This window comes from Phalacrocorax aristotelis, chromosome 3 (genome assembly GCF_949628215.1).
Source record: "Phalacrocorax aristotelis chromosome 3, bGulAri2.1, whole genome shotgun sequence".
NCBI classification, from domain to species: Eukaryota; Metazoa; Chordata; class Aves; order Suliformes; family Phalacrocoracidae; genus Phalacrocorax; species Phalacrocorax aristotelis.
The window spans coordinates 97,632,051-97,655,200 of NC_134278.1; the positions used below are offsets into that span (position 1 = coordinate 97,632,051).

Below are 23,150 nucleotides of genomic sequence, written 5' to 3' on the forward strand. Positions count from 1 at the left end.
AGCTGAAAACAATAGCATGTGCTGAAAGGAAGGGTTTGCTTTCACTCTAACAAATAATTTTTCAATAGTTTTGAGAATTCTGACTCCTCAAATGCATTCTATGTAATTTTGGTGGTAGTGGTGGTGTTCACACTCTTACACATCCTTTCTTTGCATAACCTCAACTGGTACAGGGGGTTTGTGACCAACATGAAATGATTTTGAAGTTTATTTTTTAAGCACACTTTAAGACAAAATGCAGCTATTGTTAGCTAAACATGCCTTTTAAATGTGAGCAATTAAGTAGATACTCCTTGCCAAACATATGTAATTCAAAGAGAGGTTTAATACATAGCCTAGAGACAGCACAGGCTAATGCTTTCTAGCATATATTAATTGCAGTTAGAGTGATTTGAACATATCAGAAGGCAGAATATGGGTAGAAACTGGGGAGCTGGCTTTTTTCCTGAGCATAATGGGTTTTTATCAATGTAATCAGCAGCTCACTATGCTCTAGGACTGGTAAGAAATATCAACATCAGGTTGGTATAAATCATACAAAGCACTCAACTTGCACAAGACCAGAAGGTGTGTAAATGATGAGCGGATTTCCTTGTGTGTGAACTTTGAGGGTGCATTCAAATTCCACTCATATTCTTGCTAAAGTTGGATGTTCTCACTTCTATAATGTGTATAAGAATGGCTAATCTTAATGATGTAAATACTGGAGTTATTATTTGTATGGAAGTACCTAAAGCTCTACCTCATGCTTTAGACATATGCAGGAAACATGAAGAGACAGCTCAGAGATGTTTATCAAGTGACAATTACTAGTACTGCTGTGTTCAGTGGTTTGGAGTTAGACATCTCCACAGTATAGACAAAACCAGACAGGATTACTACTAGTGGTTTGAAGAAATTTAATCATTTTATAAACAATAATTCAAGAAAAATGGGCACATTACTCAATGCTCCTGAAGGGGTGGCCCATGAAAGAAGGCTCTGTTATTTTTCTTTCTTTCAAAGATGTAAAACACCACTTGTGACTCAGTTCTGAAGGTATTTACAGGCAAAGCTGAAGCACATGATCCTGCCATGATACCGGGGCTGGGGTGTGAATGCAGAGAAGCAAACGAGGCACTCCACATCACTCATTCACAAACGCATGTGGATGATTTGCGCCATCCCCACTGACTTAGGTGGAAATCCCTAGATTTTTCAATGCTTGTCTGGATCATGGACAACAAAATGTCCGTGAATATAGTGTCCTTTTATTCAGGTGTAGAAGTGATATGTTAGTCAACCAGAGGCAAGTGTGCAATCCCTGCATGAGATAATGTGAGTGAGAAGTAGTGAAGGGAGAGCAGGTTAGAGTAAGGGCCACAGTTCTGTGGACAGGGTTGGAGGAGAACAGAAATCTACTCTCATTCAGCACATGCCGAGGTGGAGGAATATGGTCTTGTTACATTGTTGAGGCTATTTGGGGAAGGTGACTTGCCTCACAATCCATTTAATATTAATTCTCTCTTGTTTTCTCTCTCCCTCCCCGCAAGTATATACATACACTCTTCAGGGCTTACCTTCACCTTCCTGACTTTCCCTAGAAAGATTTGCAGGAAACACTGTTGCTAGCATATAAGCAGTTGCTTGACCTGTACTTTTTGCTACGCCCAGATAAAGAACCTGCATTACAGACCATTCCAGCATTAAACGGAGAGTGAGATATGTCCAGAATGACTCCGAAGAAAAAAAAAGAAATAAATATAACAAGTACAAAATTACTGAATAAGGTATTAAATAGACCTTAAAGAATTAATTGACTGTTAATGCAGTGGCTTTGTCAGACACAAAAAAATAAAATTGGCTCTATGACCATGCTCTCTTAAACAAATCAGTCCTGATTTTCAAGACTGGTATTCAAGACTTTCAATACTACAATTAATTAAGTGCCAGTTTCTGTGCATGTATCCCTAATAAGTGAAAATAGGTTCTAGGCAGTTCTAAATCTTTTGTGATTCTTAGTTGTTAGCCACAGAAATAGAGATGTGTGTGCTCTGACATCCTTTACTATGAGATGTTTCTACCATTTTCAAAAAAGGTCTTTTTAATCTGGGATTAGAGAAACACTTAATTGAAGAACAGGGTGTAAAATGCCATATCTATATATATATTGTATATAAGAGATAGATATATATCTTTTTGAACTATCATGAAGGATTTTTAATGTATATTTCAACAGATAAACTATATCATTTATTTAGATACTAATAATCTTCGTTCCTTCCTTCCTCCCTTCCCTCCCTCCCTCCCACGCTGATCAAGCCAGGTGAAGTTTTCTGAACTCCTGCAGGGAGTAATCTGTTTTGTCTTCTGAAGTGTGATCTTTCCAATTTGGGATAGAAGCACAACACAAAAGTAAAGTGTGAGAAAACCAGCACAGGCCTGTCCTGATCTGCATCCTGAGAGCAGAATTTCAGGTTATTTTGTAAATATTAGATTTAATTAAACCAATTCAATAAAGCCAAATAAAGATTATGTGGAGTCTCAAAACATTTTCCATGGGTGCATTTCACACACTGACATTGGTTGAAAAACACAGAAAATAAGTAAATTAGTAACTGCAGAACTGAGGTTTACAGAAATAGTTTAGTAATTTGCTGACTTGTGTGAGACTTTTGTCTTATTAAATAAGGAATTCTGGAAAGGCAGAGGATTTGCTTTTACAAGGATGAAGCAAATAGCTGATTGAGGCTGGAAAGGTCCCACTAATTTTCATGGAAATATGCTTTAAAATCCTGAGTTAAAGTGAATAATCCTAAAAATTGGTCCTTTGAATCAAGCTTACACGTAGAATTCAGATCGGGTGTAGTTTGTTGGCTTAAAAAAATTAGTAGTTCTTGTTTGTATGAAATTAGACCATGTACTACTAGTGCCTTGATTAATGCAAGCCCAATGTGTTCGTAAGCTATGCTTTATTCTGGTTTCATTTCCTACATCTAGTGCATATGTTTTTTTGCATACTGTATTGTGGACACTAGAATACAGAAACTACTCTTTGTCACTTTGTAATACATATGCATTGAATTTGCCTCTTTTTGTGGAATAAAACCCCTTTTCATCAGGACTATTTATCATCCTTCTTTTTATGGACATGGTAGCAGAAGACAGACAGTATTTTGCAAAGGTATAGAAAGGTTAGTAGCCAAAATACTGGCCTGAACTAACATCATATTGCTCAACTTCTATGCCAAGGCTTTCTTTCGAACCACATTCGAACAATGTGATGTTAAACCAGGTCCTTAAAGTTCTATAGGAAATTTGCTTTACCTTAGCTACTATTCGGAGGAAAGACTAGACAGAAAGATGGAAATCTGAGGCAGCTACCCCAGCGCACAGGGAAAATACAGCTTTGCTAAGGAAGAGGGAAGCTGCCTGCACTGCATGCAGGACTGTCCTGGTTTCAGCTGGGATAGAGGTAATTTTCTTCCTAGCAGCTGGCATAGTGCTGTGTTTTGGATTTAGGATGAAAATAATGTGATAACACACTGATGTTTTAGTTGTTGCTAAGCAGTGTTTATACTAAGTCAAGAGCTCTTCAGCTTTCCTTACTCTGCCAGCAAGGAGGTGCGAGGAGCTTTTTAGCTGGGAGGGGACACAGCCAGGACAGCTGGCCCCAACTGACCAAAGCGATATCCCACACCATATGACATCATGCTCAGCATATAAAGCTGGGGGAAAAAGGAAGGGGGGGACATTCAGAGTGATGGTGGTTATCTTCCCAAGTAACCATTACACTTGATGGAGTGCTGGTTTCCTAGAGGTGGCTGAACACCTGCCTGCCCATGGGAAGCAATGAATTAATTCCTTGTTTTGCTTTTCTTGTGTGCGTGGCTTTTGCTTTCCCTAGTCAACTGTCTTAATCTCAAACCATGAGTTTTCTCACTTTTACCCTTCTGATTGTCTCCCCCATCCCACTGGGGGGTAGTGAGTGAGCAGCTGTGGAGTGCTTGGTTGCTGGCTGGGGTTAAACCATGACAAGGACACAGGGCAGAGGCCAGTGCTTTACCTCTCCAAGTTAAATGACACAGGACACTGTTTATTCCAGGGCTCTTTTGCAGCTCAGCTTTTCTGCATTCAAACAAGGGAATTACAGGTGTGTAAGAAAACCATTGTGCTTCTAACCATTTGCAATACCTGATAAATTCAATTAATATGGTGTTACAAAGTAGTCGGTGTACTACCTTGATAAACTGCAGCTTATCAACTAATTACCATGTTAACAGACTGCTGGCAGGGAACAGGGTTGCTTGCCCCACTGCCAGACAAAGGAGATAAGGGCAAATGGTGAACTTTTTGCTGGTGTTTTCTAGCGATCAGTACCAGTGTGACTATTCATTATCTTTTGCATACCTAGTAGTAGGACTGCTGCTAATTTTCAGCTACTTGCTAACACCTCACTTAATCCTCTGTGGAAACATTGAAGTGTTTTATCGTGTGACTAGTGATTTGACAGCCTGCAAAGTGGCAGGTGAATGCTGACAAGTTTGAGGACTAGGTATTCTCTAAGGATATTGCTCGTAAATGGAAGCAGGAAAAATTCAAGGCAAAAGTAACCTGTAATGAGGATGCATGTACCTGAAATAGTCTAACCTTAGGCTATCTCCTTCTAACTATATAAAGACCTGAACAAAACCTTGTTCTGCTGTGTTGACATGCTATTCTGGACCATAGGGTTCAAAACCAGCACTTCTCCTGAGGTTAAGTGCTGTGGTCTAGATTTGGGACTTTGACAGTTTAAATGTAAGCAGCCTTAAACAGTACATTCTGATCTAGATACAGCACCTGTTGTGAACATACCCTTTAATAAGTATGGAAAAGGGGTAAATGAAAGGAAAGATGAAAGCAGCAAGAACATGAGAATCATATTCTGAAATAAGCCAAAGCTTTATAGATAAGTCAATCTTTTTCCTTGTGCTAACATCAGAGACACCAGTATTGTTTTATAGAGTACGATGAGAGAAGCAAAGAAAAACAAGGTGGTCTTACTAATTTTAATAATTTTATTAGGAGGAGAAGAACATTAGTTACATCAAGTGTAATTTATATCAATCCTGAAGTCTATTTATCTTTCTCTTCCCAACCCCAGAGAAGCACACACGGTCTTGGCAGTTATACGATTCAGGCTGAACAAGCATAGCTATATCTGCAAGTTGTATCTGAGCCTTTATTTAGCGGGTGTAGCTTGGTATTTGTAGCGGTCGTGTTTCCAGTGTGTGTGCATGTATATTCCTGGATGTCTTGAAAGCCTGGCCCCTTCTTTTCACAGGCACATTATCAACTTTGTCAGTTATGGATCTGATTTGATGACAGCATTTAAAGCAAATTCAATGCAGTGCGCTTTCAGCTCCAACATTCAAGCCATATACATAATGTTTGTGGCACAGACATTTATCTCTTCATGTAGTAGCTGATTAGTGAAGGAAGACAGTCAGGGAATCACCCACGGTTGCAAAGATGAATGTGGGTGTCTGCACCTCCAGCTCATTTCATGAGCAAGAATCATTCCTTGCTCTGCAGGCCAAGCCATCAAATTCCTCAGTCTTTACAACTACATTTTGGTGCTCCCTTGCAGAAAACTGGTTCCTAGATTACATGTCTTGTGTTTGGAGTTTTGGGGTTTTTTTGCCTTTTTCTTTAATGAGAAGTTAATGACAAAAATAACAAGCAATCAAACCTTGGCCCTGCAAAGCTCCATGGCAAAGGTTTCGCTAAGTTCAGCGGGGCCCAACTGTCACTGTGGCTAACACTGTAAGTTTTGGTATGATGAAGCCAATCTTAAAGTTAACTTCCACCAAAAATTTATCTTTCCAGTGTCCCAGCCCTTTTCTTGCTGTAACACTGGTGTTCATCTGAATCTTCAGGGAGCTAGAGCTGCAGCAACTAACTGAGGAAAAGGCACTGGTTTAGCTGTCTGAACTGGTTCCCCACAATTAGCTCTAGCTTGAAAACACGCTATCAGTACTGTAATTTTGGGGTTTTTGTCTTTCTTATGTTAACTTATTTGCAAAAAAATTTAATTTTTTTCCCATTTAGGAATACTTCAGTTTAAAATCTAGACCACCTGCTGACTCTGCTGATCAGTGAAAATTTCTGGAGCAAAGTAACAAATTACCAAAGATTTCCCAGAGCACACACAAAGATGGGATAAATTATTCAATTTAGAAAAGGAAGAAGCAGAGGTACAAAGGTGAATGACAAATGTAGAAGTGAGGAGAGGTAGGACTGACAGCCAAACTCGTAAAAGGAGAAAGGATCCATACTGGGAGAGGAGGAATATTAAAAGAGGAGCAAGACATCTGATATTGTTAAAATCTACTAACAAAGAAAGTAAGAGCACAGGGTAAAAACAGTAAGCGATATATTGGTTTACATTTTCCGTTTTGGCTAAAAATAAATTTAGTTTTGTGGAAGTTTTTTTCACAAAAGCTTCTTATTAAACTGTGTGAAATGTTCCCCTCAGCTCTGCAGAGCATATTAACTTATAAAACCTATTGATTTGGTATGCTCTATCAATTGGTACTGTGCTACCGACTAACCTATCTCCGTTTAGACTTATGTTGGCATTTAAAGACTGAGACAACCCTCCCTCCTCTCAACCACAGGAAAAAAAAGTGTTACTTGCAAAACCTGCAGTCCTAAGGAGTTGGTAGGATTTGTAAATGATTTTAAGTCAATTTATGGCAAATCATTGCACTTGGAAATAAATACTGTATCCTGTGCAGAGACAATGTTTTGCTTCTTAGAAAAATAACCTTTTTAGCTGTAATAGTGTTTCACTGCTAGACTATTTTTATGACTATCTAACTTAGTTAACGTCACTTTAGAGGTATTTTAATGCATTATATCTTTCCTTCAGAGAACCTTCAAGATTTTGATTTATAGGAAGTAAAGCACCTGGGTTTGTGCACCAGAAAGGAGAATAGCTACCTTAATAATTTTCTCTTAAGCGCATCTGAAAATAGGTTATTGTCTTGTTTCCTCAAGCTCAGCAAGCATCTGACAGATTTCTTTGAACAAGAGCAATGGCATGAGTTTGAGGTGGCAAATGTAGCTACTCTGCTTACAAGGACCACACCTCTTCACCATATCAGTCTGTTGTGTGTGCAGGTCTCGGCTCCTGTTCTCTTTGAATCATGATGCCATTACGATCAAGGAGTGTAGAGTGAGTGTTTGGCAACACACCTAGTTTTGTGGTACCTCTCACATGTGGATTAGGTCATGGCTTTGGATGTAGACTGTTCAAAGTCTGATGAAAGTTTGTCGCTGAGCTATAGCAGCCACGTGTGGAACCACCTCATACTCTTTCCCTCCAATGACAGCTCAGTCATTGATGGGCATCCCCTGGGGAGCCAGTTCTTGCCTCCCCTTGGGAGCCACTTGAAGCTCAGTAGGGAGCAGGCTGAGATAACCCTGTATTCAGACCAGGATGGGTTTGAGCTGAGCCTCTTGCACGAGTTTACAGCAGATCGTCATCCTGGTTTTGCAGCTGGGCTGCATATATCCCACTGGTTCAGCAGAGGAAGTGCTGAGATTTGTTTTTCACATATATTCATTGTAATGAGACGTTGAAATTGCAGTGAGCTCAGAAACCAGTTCACCAGAATCCAACAATGCTACAGAAAGTCGACCACAAACAGGTCTACAATAATAGCACACAGAGTGAAAATTAGTATGTGTCCTGTAAATAATTGCCTTCATGCCTCATTGCAAATGCAGTAGTTAAACATTCTTGTCTTGTGAGTGATTTTCTATTCACAGTTTGTGGGAAGGCATAAATGTAAAGAAAACAGGTTTGGGGTCCTTTTGTTGGGTTTTTTGTTTTGTTTTTAAGTCTGCTAATTTCAATTCACAAACACCATGTGAGCCTGCAATTCCAATTTTCTTTTCAGAGTATTAATGAAAACTGGGCACTGAAAATAGTCAAATTTTTCTCTTTAAATTTTAAACCACTTAGAAATACAGTCAAGAATAATAACTTTCTACTAATCCATTATTACACAATGTAAAACTGTGCTCAACTGCTATTATTTCATGCAAAGTTTTTCAGAAGTGGTAGAAGAGGCTTTTAAAAATCAGTTTATTCTAAGCTGGTCTTTAAGGCAATCCAAAAAGACTGGTTGTATGCTGTTGAGAGGAAGTGTGCATCAGAGAAGTTGTTTTTAAAGGGGATCATTGTACCACAAGATGACTTTTATTTTCTCTCACTGTTATAGCGTGATCTGAGCATAATCACAGTCTTTATGATTTTCTCTTGTTCGTAATCAAACCATCCTCAACGTATTATAGATTGTTTCAGCATTTTTTATTCTTAAAAACTGGGTTCTTTTTAATGACATTTAATCTTAACATTCACCTATAAGGTGTTTAGCTTCTCATTTACAATTCTTATTGTAAATCTGGGATGAAGTTAGTGTCTTTTTATGCTGCGGACGCTAAGAGAGACTGCAACCAGAGAGCAGACTAGGTTACCAGTAGACATACCTCTGCCACTGTGCCAGGAGTCAGTGACTCTGCCTGGTTCATCTACCAAGATGCTGGGAAGATAATGTGCATCATGTTTCTCAAAGGCTTGGGAAGAAAAGAGCAAGATTTCTGTAACCTTACAATCTTCACTTGCACTCCACTGAGGTCATTTGTTGTCCCTTGCAATAATTCCTGTCTTGTAGGGGAAAAAAAATCCAGGTGAATTCCCCTTGGGTACTCCAGTCTGAGTCAAATAAAGGTCCTACCTAAATAGAAGGCAGCTGTTTCAGCAATGTTATGGGTTTCAGAAGAAGTGTAGTCTGGCCTTCTCCCTATCTTAGAATAGGACACTTGCTCTTGCATGTGTGTCATTAGCCTTTCCTACCTAAAATGCTCACAAGCCATGTGCTTTGTAAAACTTTCCTCTGATTTCCTCCTCCTTCATTTGTCTTGAGAGGCCCTGCCAGGTTGAAAGCATATTTTAATGTAAACGGAAGAAAAATAGCAAGAAGTCATTTCCCTTGCTGAACTGCTCCTTTTACAGAAGTCCAAACAAATGTAACAACAGATGCTTTGAAAATGTTGTAGGCTTAAATATCATTAATGTAGTGGTGGAATATTCCTCAGACAGATGGGATAAATGAGATAAATGTGAAAACATTCTTAAAAATAAAAGGATGCTATCAGGTGAAAGGCAGGAGTTAAGGTAACGTTGAAAAATATTCCTTATATGTTTTTTTAGTTTGCAGTGTTAAAAGACTGTTTTCCTCTGAGCAAGCAGTTAAGTGTCATTTAGTAGACATTAATTGTAAAGTTGATGGCATTTGGCCCAAATGTCTGTATTTTAAAAAGAAAAAGCAGCTGTTGTTCCATCAGGTATTGACAGAGTTTATTCAGTTGCTTCTATTATTTCTCAGACAGAAATTAATTTCCTGAAATCATATACAGTAAGATAACACTTTGTCTCATTTTCATTCACTATGGAAATGCTCAGGAGTCTTTATTCTGCAACAATGCATTGTCTCTTGTAAAACAATAATTGACACCCTATGTGTAAAAGAATTTCCATTTTCTACAATAGCTACAATGCAGAAACAGCATCTAAAACAGTCACCAACTACCTTGAGACAGAGTGCATTTCTTACTAGGGTAGCATCTATCCTGAAATGAGAATAAATCTTAAAGCCTTCTGGAGCAAAACTTCAAGATCTCTTGTGAAGTCATAGAAAATACCAATTCTACCAACTCATAACAACTAAGAGTTTTTAGAGGCAAAAAAAAAGAAGTTAAAATAGTATTTGACACAAAATTACAGTTTTCTTGAGTCTTACTGTGCTGCCTCTGTTCTTTGAGCCAAATAAAATGTCACCTTCTTTAAACCTATGTGGGATAACTGCCAGGAAGTGGTGCTTCAACAGTAAGAACACAAATCACCAATAAATAAATGATGAGTAATACCAGGGTGGGGGGGAACTTAGTTCTTTTGGGGGTTTGTGGGTTTTTTGCTGTGTTTTATTATTCATAGGCCAATTATAGGTGTCTGTAGCTCATGGCTGCTTTTAATTCTGGTTGTCCAAACCTTTCGCAATTTTTCGACCAGCATTGATAGTCTGAGAGGCCTTTAATGTATCATCCTTAAAATCATCATCTTCTGATTATGTCTTTACAGCGCAAAAAAGAGTGGCTGGGGCATGGTGTGCTTTCGGGCACCTCGAGCAAGACACTTCTATAATACACTTAAATGAAATGCTAGTTGTAGGCAAGGCCTGATAAAGCTAACATTATGAATATATTGTAAAAGTAGTGTTTAATAATACTTTTAGTTAACACTTACACTTTACTGACTGCATTTTTAGCCATGCATAATGATTTAAAATGTGGTTTCTATAAGCCAGCCTGGATGCTTAATAAGTGTTCTGCACTGCTCAGTGGGAAACCCTGGTTCACTCACTCCTCTTTTCTTGCTCCTGAGCTCAGCTGAGGCTGGCAGTGCTGAGGGTACACAGCCTCTCCGGAGCTTGGAAATGCTGGTATAATTAGAGGAATATTGCATAGACCCAGGTCACTTCATTTTTGTCCACGACACTTGCTAAGTTACAGAAGAAGATCTGTCTCAGCTATTGCCACTTAAAGCAATTCTGTACAAAGATCTGCCTCTCCTTCTGCAAAATGCAGTGAAGAAAGGAGATAATGGGAAATGCATAAGCATTGTGTCTGCTGTGAGCATTTAACCTAGAAATTCCTCCTGGAATTAGGCTTTCATTCCACATGGCTGTGCAAGGGGATAAAATGTGCCAGACCACACAATAGTTCCTATCGAGAAGACTTTACAGTCTGAAGACATAGGTCAGTTCAGTTCATATCACAACTGAAAAGACCAGAGTCTGGCCTGAAAGGTGGGTTTTTAGAAGGCTGAGCCCTTGCTCTGTGCAGTTTGAGAGTTTTATTCTGGTCATAAAGTGTTGCTTGAAGGAATGGCTGGTATTGGCGTCAATGACAAAAAAAGGGAATGGGAGACGTTGAGTGAAAAAGTGCTCTAAAGTGTAGCCATATTCAAGGAAGACTGTGAATTAGAACAGAGGAGGTAGGGTTGGTTAGCTCTCTAAAAGTAATAAAAGTAAATATAATTAATTTGGAAAAAGTGAAAAAAAAATCTTAGAAGGAAAGGAGAAATTGAGAAGTTTGCTGAGGGAAGGCTAAAGGAGAGCTGAGGATACCTTATTTGTAGCCAACTTATTGGCTGCTATCATTTATTATCAGAGGGAATTTTTACTTTTTCCCCCCATTCTGTTTGGTAGTCTGTCTTATCATCACTGTCTTCTCAATAAGTACTATAGTGTCACTTTTTGTTCTTTACAGAAGGCAAGAGGGAGGGAGGGAGGGAGGGAGGGAGTGGGAGAGGGAGATCGTTTCCTCCCAGAGGTTTGTGTTCTGGCATTTAAATTACAGCACGCCTGTTATTCCAGGATATTTAGGCATTCGTTGCTTAATAACAGCATTTGGAGAAATTATACTTTTGAAGGCTAAAATGAGATTTTTCCTTGCTGCCCTTTTCCTTGTTTAAAAGCCTGTTTACTTGTGCTGACAGACATGAAAATGGAATGGGCTGCAAACCTAAATGTTTTCAAACTGGTAGAGTAGGGTACATTGACAGACAGTCCTGGCCTCGTGAGTGCAATTAGAAAGATGCATGTTTGTAGCAGGTAGATATGACTAACTCCTCAATGTGCATACTCAATAATAACCTCTCCCTTATTTCATTATCTACCTACAGCAAATCCTACCAGGGCAGGAGGAGGAAGGGAGTACCCTGGCTCGTCTGAGGTGATTCGTGAATCCAGCAGCACAACAGGAATGGTAGTTGGGATCGTGGCAGCAGCAGCGCTGTGTATCCTCATTCTCCTGTATGCTATGTACAAGTACAGGAATCGAGACGAAGGATCGTATCATGTAGATGAGAGTCGAAACTACATCAGTAACTCAGCACAATCCAATGGGGCTGTGATCAAGGAAAAACAGCCCAACAGCGCTAAAAGTTCCAACAAAAACAAGAAAAATAAGGATAAGGAGTACTATGTCTGATCTCAACATCTAAAAGAACGCTTGTATAGAAATAGTCTTCATTTTATCTGAGACATAATACAAACTTATTTACTTTACTTTTTATGAAGCACATTCAAAAACAAACAAAAAAGACAGGGAATGCAATCAGAAAGGAAAGACTGTTTTTAAAAACAAGCATTTCATGCTCTTGTTTTTCAGAAACAGGAGCTGATAAATTCCCTAACATCCACAGTGTTTTCATTTACTCTGCCTGTCTTTATGTTGCTGGAACATTTCTGAAAGACAATGATGACACCACGCATTCATAAAGCAAGGAGTATTACTACAACATCAAGGCACAATATGAAACAAAACAAATTTAAAAAACAAAACAGGAAAAAAAAAGAAAAAAAGAAGCTACCTATGATTCTGGATTTAGCCAAAGTGCTAGCGCTTTCTTGAGAAGTAAGTTAGTCTTATTGTCAGAGAAGACTGTCATTATATATGGTGACTCAACAAGCAAACATAAAGAGTTTGCCGTCTGGTGCAGTGAAGCAGTGATTGGAAACTTGCATTTGAAACAAAGTGCTGGCTTTTCTGAAGACTTACGTAGAAATACTTTCAAAAAGCCCCTTTCTGGTTGTGAGGAAAATAGTACGGAGGCCTTATTTTCAAAAACAAAAACAAAAATCTGGAATATAAGGCACATTTCCACAAAAAAAAAAAAAAAAAAAAGAAACAAACAAGAGGGCATAGATGCAATCATTGGGAAATTTTCATGCACGCTTAATATGTTATTACATATGTTTATATAAAAACACATCTATATGTGCTTTCTGGACTGTGATAAGTGATGTTTTATAGCCTGTTGTATAGAAAATGCAAACTATATCTGCTCTTCAGCCATTTTTGGTAAACTCAATGTTATAAGTGTTGTTAGGTATAGAGAGTTTTATGACATCTGGAGCAACAGACATAATTCAGTTTTTTTGCAGCCATTATAAATTGTCCCAGACTTCTTCCCCTTTTTTTTTTTTTTTAATTTACAGTGTAGTGGTTAAACTAAGGGGGATGTGTATGAATGTATATAAGAGTCAGCTAATTTTTTTCTTACCTGTACAGCCTCTATTCTGTTGCAATTAAGTTTTAGTAGTTTGTATGAAAGAAGTGGACTAGAAAGCAAAAATATATCTCTACTGTAATTTGTCTTATCCCTCCTATCCCTATCTCTTGCTCCTGATATGCATCAATGAAGTTGATCAGAAAGGCCATTTTTCCTAGAAATATACATTCATTAATTAGCTAAATATTTAGTGATTTAAACTAGCCTTTGGCTTCCAGTCAAAGCTTCACTATTGGAGAGCATGGTTTGCTTTACAGAAACCTTGTTCTTAAGAAATTATGAGGATGATGCGTTTCTTGAGAATCTTAGGAAGTATCATATAGTGTTTATCTGGCATTCAGTTATATGAACGACAGCTACTACAGCATTGGGTGGTAAAAGATCTAAAAAGACCCATTTTAATTATCTGGGCTGATTCTACTGCAGAATTTACCCGTTTCTCCAAAAAGGAAATAACCTTGAGGTACACGATAATATTTTTCAATGGTGGGCATTTTGACGTATGAAAAAGTATTTTTAGCTAAGTTGATTGTGTAGTATTGCAAGACATCATAACCAGACAAATATAAGTTCATCATGTTTTAAAGTAGCACATAGTTTTTCTTGCATAAGACATTAATGCATTTTAGTTAAACATATTAAATATAATTCTGTAATTTACATGTTAAGTTTTTTTTTCTAGTATTATTTCATTAGGTTCACAGCAATAAATCATAGAATAACATTTTATTTACATGGAAGTTCAAAGGGAATACATTAGACAGAAAGAGGGTAGTTCAATAGAAATCAACCAAATCATTGGAAAGCCTCCTGGGAGGGATATAGATGTTCACACTTTACAGACAGGAAGGAGGAATTTAAAATTAGCTTTAAACAGCAGGCACAAAACATTATGTTGTGTGTTATTCACTGTAGCTGATGAAAAAGGCTGGAAACTGGTACAGCTATCTATCTGGGAGTCAGAGCACTTTAAAAATACATGTAACTGGCTTGAAAACACCTCTCTTGAAGGTTGTCAGCCACATCGAGGTGTGTCATGTATTTGTAAAACAACTTTTTATTTTCATTAGCATTTACAAAAAATTGAGAACAGTTTCACAGAATCCATCTGGTTTTCATTTCTCAGATTGTTGATCACCTCTGGCATTCATAATTACTCCCACCTTTACAAGACAGCTGTACTCAGGGAACGGCAGGGTCAGGTATACTGGAGGTCATTGCTGGAAGCAAGAGACTTCATCTGGAGGGGGGAAAGAAGTTGAAAGCCAGGTGGTGTTCAGATTTCAGTGCTTGAAGATATGTAGAAGAACAAGAATAATCTGATGACAGGGGACTGGACGTGATGGAATATGGTTTGGGCAAGATGAAATGGTTTTTTCTGCTTGGTATTGATTGCATTAATGAAATAGCATGTTCAGGCCAACTTCCAGGCAGTTTGGTAGATTAATCTTTAACTAAATCCATACATCAAGGAAAAAAAGATCTGCTACTACTATAATAAGCAAACACGATTTTAACACTGTTTCTGAAGGTTCTCCTTTTTCCTCTTTAATTTCATAATTTAACAAAAAAACAAATATGGATGTATCAGAAGTGCCAGCAAGTGGATTTAAAATTCCTTTTTGTTTAAAAACAGCAGCAACAACAAACAAACAAACAGACATAAACCAACTACCTAACATAAAATTGGATCCTTTCTCTATAATAACCTAATTTGTTTGACTGAGATGGCTTCATTTCTATGACTGTATTGTGTTGCCTTTTTTAACAAAACACTAAATAACGTGTGAAACTTTCAACCCTAAGACATTGAAGAGAGGCCCAATGCCCCTAACCTTATAGTGCTTTCTGTGATAGATATTTACGATTTTTTTATTTGTTGCAAGGCCAATTTATTCATTATTGGAAATGCTAAGCAAGTGGAATTTACTGTTTTGTTAATAAAAATGTTTCTTAATACAAATTCTGGCTTGTTTCTTCTCTTGCTCTTAGATCTGGAGTACCTGTTCATCTTAGAGTGGTTAAAAAAATATGGTAAATTGGTATGAAGTTAAAGACATTCATATCAGGAAAAAGTTACCTCAGAGCTCCTTGTACACTCAGGTGAAAACCTTCTACAAGCCTTGTGTTCAACTGGCCCAGTTAGAAAAGTGTGAATTACATTAATGCATTCTGCCATTTTTGTTTTTCTGGTGGAAAGATGGCAGAAGGTAAGGTAATGGGATGAAAAGTCAAAACTGAAAATATTTTCTCTTGTCTAGAAGTTTTTTAAAATATTAATAGAAAAATGAGCCTATTTCAGGTCCTTGAAAACATTCCTAGAAAATAATTACGAAATTTTAAACGGAACTAATCTATTACATAAGTACTTTCATATTTAGCATGGCATTTAAATTCATGGGTAACTTCAAGCAAACATCTAATCCTATTGATTTAAGCAACTATCTAAAGCTGCCTAAATTTATTGCTGAATGGGGATGGAGTTAAGCTTTGGATCTAAACTCCAAATAGAATTTAAGTATGTGTCTTCTTTAATCACATCAGTAGCTTCTTTGACTTCTATAGAATTTATTCATCTGCTTAATTAGGTATAGACTGAAGTATTTTAGATAATTTAAGTCCAGGAATATCTGGAGAAAACAACTCCTGTCTTCCATTGGTATAAAACAGTTTATAGTTAAACTTACATACTAAACCGCTTTATACGGGGAATAGTACTTTTGTGTATGTGTGTGTTTTTAAATAAATACTGAACATTCCATTTAGTAAAATGCTTTATACGCATTTGAAGGAACTATAACAACAGTGATTTTTGTTATATTACAAAAAAAACCCCACATTTAATTATACACTTTTTAATTCTACAATATATTTGTTCATATTTTTTTTTCTTATATCTATACTGTGCTCTCTCTTTCACCAAAATCCTAATGGCCTCTCAGGACCTGCATCATCCATCATCAGCTACCTGCTTTAAGTGGTGGCTTCCATAATCAATCATCATTGTGGCCAAGTAGCTAAAAAACCTTCACAAGGTGAGTAAAAAAAGAGGAAAAAATACCAACCCCCCCCAACACAGGTTAAAATAAGGGAAATAGAGCACACATGCGGGCTGTAAATGGCAACTGTGTTAGTTAGTTCCTCCAATATGAGTTCTTTAGAGTTCAATATAACAGTTTTAAGTTGGGTATCCAGATATGATTTTCATATTGATTATAGAAATTTGCTTCTAAGTTCAGTACAGTCCTGTATAGAGGTGCTTGGAAGCATTGTGCTGGAGTAAGCCAGATTTGTCAGTATCATTTTATTTGGAATGAAGGCTATTTGCTTTACCTTAAAGCTCCCACTTTGTTAGAGTCTGTAAGTATTTCCATGTTAAAATGTTTCTGGCCCTTACGGGAGAGGGGAGAAAGAGAAATCCACACTGCATTTAAATCGATTTATGAACTGATGAATGCTTGGGGATGATAAAATTACTTGCCTGCAGGCCTCTGATTTGTCTGGACAGCCTATTCCTCCTTTGGTTGGTTATTGCTTTCCATGAAACCAGGAGCATTGCCTGCAGGTTAAGCTTTGAGCTAGAAATTCCAGAAAATAAAAGTAATTGATACAGGTCAGCTTAGTTTTGTGAGGTTCAGGGCCAGAACTCACCCGGTCCTTTATCCACTTACTTTGGAGGCTTCTTCCTACTCAAGGTCTTTGACAGGCTTCAGCCATCAACTCTGATGTCTGGAAAAGAAAGTATAGCCCCTCACCTTTCTCAGTTACTCACTACCACACAAATATCTTCATTTGTTGTTCAGAACAAGCAGATTTCCATATGAGAGTGCTCCTCCAGTGGGGCTGAATTGTGGTAGACTGGGTTTTTTTCTAAAGAAAAAACATGGTGACATGAGGGGTAGAGTTATTTCAAAGAGCGTGGGATTCACAGGGAGTAAATTGCCTTTAAGGGCAGTAATTTCATGCTGGCGTACACTTGAGAGGTTTAAAAATCCAGGCCAGTAATCCTCAACAACATCCTTTCGGTAAACAATAAAGACATTAGCTCGTTTGTCAGTGAGCGCAGGAACTGACAACACGGCTAACGAAATGTGAACACGTTGATCTGGTTGCAGCAAATAACACAGGAAAATGGAATTTGGGCAGCCAAAAATAACTGCTGGCACGTTGGCTAGACTCTTATGAGTGAGTCCAATTACAAGCCAGTAAGCATTTACTGGATGATAAATAGCAAAATACTTTTGTTAGTTGTAGTTTGGGATGCAGCAGGCTGACAAAACACAGGCACAGCCTGTGCCGCTGAATTGTTTTTTTCATGCCCGGGGGCCCAGTTGCTGTTAAGATGCCCTCCAGCTCACCAGCTGATCGGCTGTTTCCAGATAAAGCTTCCTTTTCCCTTGGAAATTAAAATATATTCTCTGGGAAAAGTACAGCAGATCACTTCATGAGACAAATGAAGTGGCCCCCAAAATATGTCATAGCACGGCCAGCACCACATGAAACGGAAACCAGACTCTGGCTAGGAGCAGGCTGCATGGCTGCAGGTCTGGGGGAGAAACCTCCATCCTGCTCAGGAGAGCCCTGGCCTCAGGCACGGAGGCTGAACATGGTCCAGAAATTAGAGGTCCCATGTCATGCTGCAGCAGCTTTGTACTCCCCATGCACAGCAATGGCAGCTGAGGGCAGGGTGCTGGGCGAGGTGCACAGGGAAACCCTGTACATTAGGACAGGCTCAGGACAGATGCAGATTGTGCTCTGGGGAAGGACAACAAGGGCCAGGATATGTGGAAGGGCTTACAGTCCCTGGTGTTGTCCCCAAAGGGCTTGCCCTTGCTTTCACTCCCACTAGGCCCCGAGTCTATACTCTGCTGAAATGGCGGGTCAGCACATAGCAGGACCCCATGGTCCCAGGGCCATTTTCGAATCCACAGCAAGCAGAGAACAATGGGCAGCAGCCAGCGTGTGGTCGTGCATGGCCCCTCCAGCCAATGCTTGAGACAAGGTTGTTGAGGTACAAGCATGTCTCTTTGGTTTTCTCTTTTTTGAGCTCTTGCAGATCCTACCGCTGTGGCAGGGCTGAGGTCCTCAGAGCCACATTACCCCAGCAAGCACAGTATTTTGGGAGCTGGTACAACCCCCTGAGGGTGGGCAGCCGTGAGGAGGGAAGATGTGAGGGTTGCAGGCCCCAGCCCAGTGTGACTACAGAAATGGGGGGAAATTCAGCTACAACGGTCTCACAATCAGAACTGCATGGGGAACTTGCCACAAGACTCACTGCTCAGTGAATCTGGAGCAGGCCCAGGTTTTCCTTAGTTGCCAAATCCCTCAATGGAAAATAAAATTAAAAATAATAATAATAAAAAAAAGGTTACTCAAAAAGGTAGCAGCATAGGGAGACTCAGAATTTAATTAAGAGTTAGTTTACCTGCCTGTGCTTCATGCCAGAGGGGAGAAGCTCAGGCCTCCTGTGCCTGGGGAGGGAGGCCAGGCAGTGGAAGCATCCCACAGCCATTAAACTGACCCCACAGCAATACAGGTATCCCTAATTTTTTGGGACACTAGAGCTGAAAGATTTGGAACAGAAAATGAACTGAGGGCAAGATCCAGCAACACGCTGTGTTAAACCATAGCGAAAGGAACAAGCTTCAGCCCAAGGAGATGCAAAAACTTTAAGGAAGAAAATAGTAACACAAAAAGATTCCCCCAAGAAATTCCACCCTACCTGCCACTGCCTGCTACTTAGCTTGTCAACCTCACAAGTAGGTTTTATTCCTTGCTGATTACATGTGGAGAGGTAGCAGGTTTGTTACATCTGCCTGTCAGTCCCACCTGGCAGAAGGGTTGCTCTGCTAGTGAGTACAGAGTTTGTTGTAGTTACCAGACCCTTCACAGCATGTGTGAGCTAATAGTACAAAGGTTTTCCTTTAGATTCAGGCATTGCTGCCAACGAATACAAACCAAGGAGTTATGTCAGAGTAGAATTTTAAACACCAGAACCACTTCATCCTCTGCTTTTTGGATTTTTACTGACTTCCATTTGATTTATGGGGAAGGTCTAAGGCATGGAACTAAGAGCATACTTCAATGACAAAAAGAAAAAAAGGTAAGCAAGCTTTGTCTCATGCTGTCCAGCAAATCCCTGTAAGGTAAGCAGAAAATTTTCATATAATTAATTTATTTAAATTTTGGTTTGTTGATGGGTGGTGCTTGAGAATATAAGTTTATGCTCATCTTTCCTGAAGGCTGTTTATTTGGGAATTCATTTACACCTCTCTGCAGGCTCTTTTTAGGAGTCTTTTAAAATGTCGATAGCACAAATATAACAGTCATTACCTAGACTAGTTTCTCACCTATATTAATAGCTTTGTCTAAATAAGGATTGCAGGATTTGACTCAAGGTTAAGTCTATATCTACACCAGTAGGCATGGCCCAATAAGAGTAAATTTACAGGGCAAAGTAGTTGGTGCTGAGGACCTGACCTCCATGTTTCAAAATTTTCCATGAACCAGTTGTAGTCTGGTCCCATGGATGAATGCCAATTAGTGGTTAGGTTGAGTTAGGTGCATTCATGGAGCTTATCTATTTAATCTCAAAAGTGTCCAGTTCCTTCATGCAGTGTGCTCTGTGAAATTAATTGAAGTGTAGCAAGTGAGAACAGCTGGAGTTGCTTCATAACTGTACTTCTGATTTTAAATAAAATTTTCCTGTTGAAACATGCTTTGTGCATTGCTATATGCCAATGAGCTTGTAACAATTCTTTATAATAAAACTAGTGTATTTTTAATATGAAGTACCCAGCACCAACTGAAAATTGCTGCTACACATTGAGGCCTTCCTGATATTTTTACAGGACTCAGTGTCTTTGGAATTCTGGCCCTCATATTCCTTTTTAACCACCACCCCAATTTCCTAGCATCCCCTCCAGCCCTCTCTTTATACCTAAAGAAATAATGGTTTGAAAGACTTGTTCCCTTTGAATAGGTTGAGACAAATATGGAAGTATTTTTAGATAGGCACTGTATGAGGAAGCCATGTTACCAACACTGACATCCCCAACAGTGCAATCACTAACTAATAGAAGTATGCTGTAAGCAAAGCTGCCTCTGCTGGAGCTCTAGATGGAGAAGGTGAACTGGAAGAAATGGCTGGGGCAGAGCTGGGTTTGGTCACCGCTCAAAGATGCGGAACTGCACTAAACAACCCCAGTCTTTGGGAAACTACGTCCAGATTTCGCAACGCAGATCTGCTTTTAACCAAAGTTTTGCTGGTCTCATCTACCCGAGTTCTCACCAAAATCAATTATTTCCTGTAAGGGAATTAATAATAATCACTTTCCTGATTTAGTCAGTATTAAAAATGTCACAAGAAACCACAAGAGATTGGGTTACATTTTGAGATCTTTGCTTGTATCTTCTGCAGATATGAAAGCTGCCATTTCCATTAAGACTGAAACTTCATTGCTGCTTTTAACTACAGTGATTACACTTCTCTTCAGCATACTGCATATTATTATGAGCATTTCATATAAGTATTCTGAATAGTCATCATTAATTCTTTTATATTTCCAAGTGTTAGGCATCAAAGACTGATGATCGAGACTGATGATAAGATTTCTAAATCTGAATTCTTGTAAATGACCATATTTGTGTATAAGTGGTTGCTTATAAGTTTTGCCTAAGTTACAAAGATTATCTTGAGATGTCTATTTTTATTTCATTTTAGCAAAAGTCGATTGCTAAATACAGAAAGAAAAATTATCTGTTTTATATAGACTTGTTCAGAAACAGTTCAGTTTCAGTTAAGAACAGTTCAATTCGGCAAAAAGACTGACTTCAATGTTTTTAGACATATTAAGTGAGCTCTTGGTATCATCTAAGCTAATTTAGAAAGCTTAGAGACTTCAAATTGGAAAGTAAACTTAGAATTATTGTTGATCTGAGTCTTGAAGACAGTTACCACATATCCTGGGCGAAGGTTTCACTGTGTATGAATAAAGCTGTGGCAATAGTCTGGTGCCTGGTCTCACACGCTACCTTTCTGGAAGGCAGCTTTGCTAGACGTGTGTGTGAGTATGGTCTTTGCCTTTTATGCTGCTCTTCTCCCTACATGAAAACTTTCAGTGGTTACCTATCCATGGGAACCATTACACAAACAGTACTGTGCACCAGCAAAGTCCCTGTCTCAAAAGCAGAACTTGGCATTAATATATATTGTCTGCTTGAGGCAAAACTCCCATTAACTTCAGCACAAGTAGGGATTTCATCCTGAGTATATAGTACACCAAATAAATCAGTATATTAGAAAAAGCTACAGAAAGCTGATTGAGAGGGAGGATATGGCGCTGCACAAACATCCTCAACACAAAATATAGAAAAGGCAATCCAAAGAACCTAAAACCAATCTGATTTCCTATAGTGGACAGTAGGCTGGTGTGGATATATAACTTACTTTCACAGAGTCCTTAATGGCCTTTCATAACTTGTTTTTAGTTTGGCAGGCTGAGATGCGAAAGTCCTGATGCTACAGCAATAAATAATACAGCCTAACAAAATGGGCACAGTACAAACAAGACACTTTAACTTTCAAAATTGTTTTCAAAAATTGTGCAGATGCTATGTAATGAAATTGGAATAAAAATTCAACAGTGGGCCTTTGTGATAAAAGAATGGATTGAACAGCAAAATGATGAAGGTCACCAGCTACAGCACTTGCAACTGTTGGGGAAAAATAGAGAGGAAAGGAACAGAAGAGAAGGAGCCAAACCACTCTGAATATCCCTGATCAGTTATGAGATTCTGTCTTCGTTGTACCCTTGTAAGACCCTCAGCACTGCAAGCAGTTTGGGGAGGTTTGCACTGCTCTCTGTTATGACTGCTAGACAGGAAGCTAAGGCAGCCTAGGATTTGCAGTGGTGTGGCTGTGGAAGCCCTGGGCTCAGTGTAGGCTAGGTGCTTCAGCAACTGCCCAGCTTCTCTCACAGCTCTGTTGTGCTGCAGACATGCAGCCATCCATGCTTAAGCTGGCAAGTGTAATGTCAGCTTGATACCTCCATGCAAGCTGCAATGCAGACACTCAGGAGTGCCTGTTTGCTGCACTCCCCAGACAGAATATGCACCATGCCTGCCTAACCTGGCCCATGGGTTGCAGTGACAGAGAGTAAGGGTCTGTCACAGGGAGAAAGGCAGAACTCCTTTGGAAGCAATGGCAAAGCACTAGCAATTTCATTCCTATGGAGCATGTTCTATCTCTGCTGTGGGATGGTCCCAGGGTTCCACTTGAATATTATTTGTGAAGTCTCATCTTCCTTCAGATGCTTATTGAACACTGTCAGCTGGAGCTTCTCCACTGAATAGCTGCATTTCTTTACTACTCCCACTACCATCCACTACGAATTTTTGAAATACAGAGAAGTGCTTTTGTCACTACATATGCTTTTCCCTTACAGGTTTTTTTGTTTGTTTCCTCTAAGGCTGGGAAAGAATAATCAAATGATACCAATTTTGAGTTAAGTCATAATAATCTTTGAAATTCTTATATGGTGCAAACACTTAGTTTTCAAATAATTGAACATTAGAATGGTAAATCATTTTAATTGGAGTTTTAAATAGTTTGTGAAAATATACACCAAAGGCTCATTAAAAAACCCAAACCAACAACAAACCCATTTATACCAGCCTGTCACTCTTTCTCTTGCTACAGTGGTGTCCATTCCAAGCACCTAAAGTACACAAACTGGTCTATAAAGCCTAAGACTTTCATTAAAATAATAGTATTTACAATACATGAAATGTTAGTGTGAGTTGGGGGGGGAGAGAGTCTCTTCTTCCAAGCTTTTTGTTCTAGTAAAAAATTAAATAGTCTAGATTAATTTCACCAGCATATTGTCATTGAGTATGATTTTGCCATTTAAATAGTGTTTCTTCTCCCAATATATGTGTACCCATGAAGTATAAATGTGGAAATTAATTAGCATTTCTAAAG

At 38.8% G+C, this 23,150-nt stretch overlaps 1 protein-coding gene and 1 long non-coding RNA gene across 29 annotated transcripts in view; one reads left to right on the forward strand and one right to left on the reverse strand.

Annotated features, from left to right (window-relative positions):
- NRXN1 (neurexin 1) overlaps positions 1–15,131 on the forward strand; it is a 726,997-nt gene extending 711,866 nt beyond the window's left edge. For all 28 annotated transcript variants that reach the window (XM_075088626.1, XM_075088628.1, XM_075088629.1 and 25 more), the window contains one exon: positions 11,777–15,131. In XM_075088626.1, coding sequence (XP_074944727.1) covers positions 11,777–12,084 — 308 coding nt within the window. In that variant the 3' untranslated portion in view covers positions 12,085–15,131. The remainder of the gene's footprint in view (positions 1–11,776) is intronic.
- A 1,518-nt stretch (positions 15,132–16,649) lies between these two features.
- LOC142055128 (uncharacterized) lies at positions 16,650–19,041 on the reverse strand. The gene is made up of 3 exons (XR_012659817.1): positions 18,891–19,041; positions 16,840–17,038; positions 16,650–16,746 (listed from the first exon to the last, which is right to left on the reverse strand). It is a non-coding gene; the product is annotated as an uncharacterized LOC142055128 (long non-coding RNA).
- Positions 19,042–23,150: the final 4,109 nt, after the last annotated feature.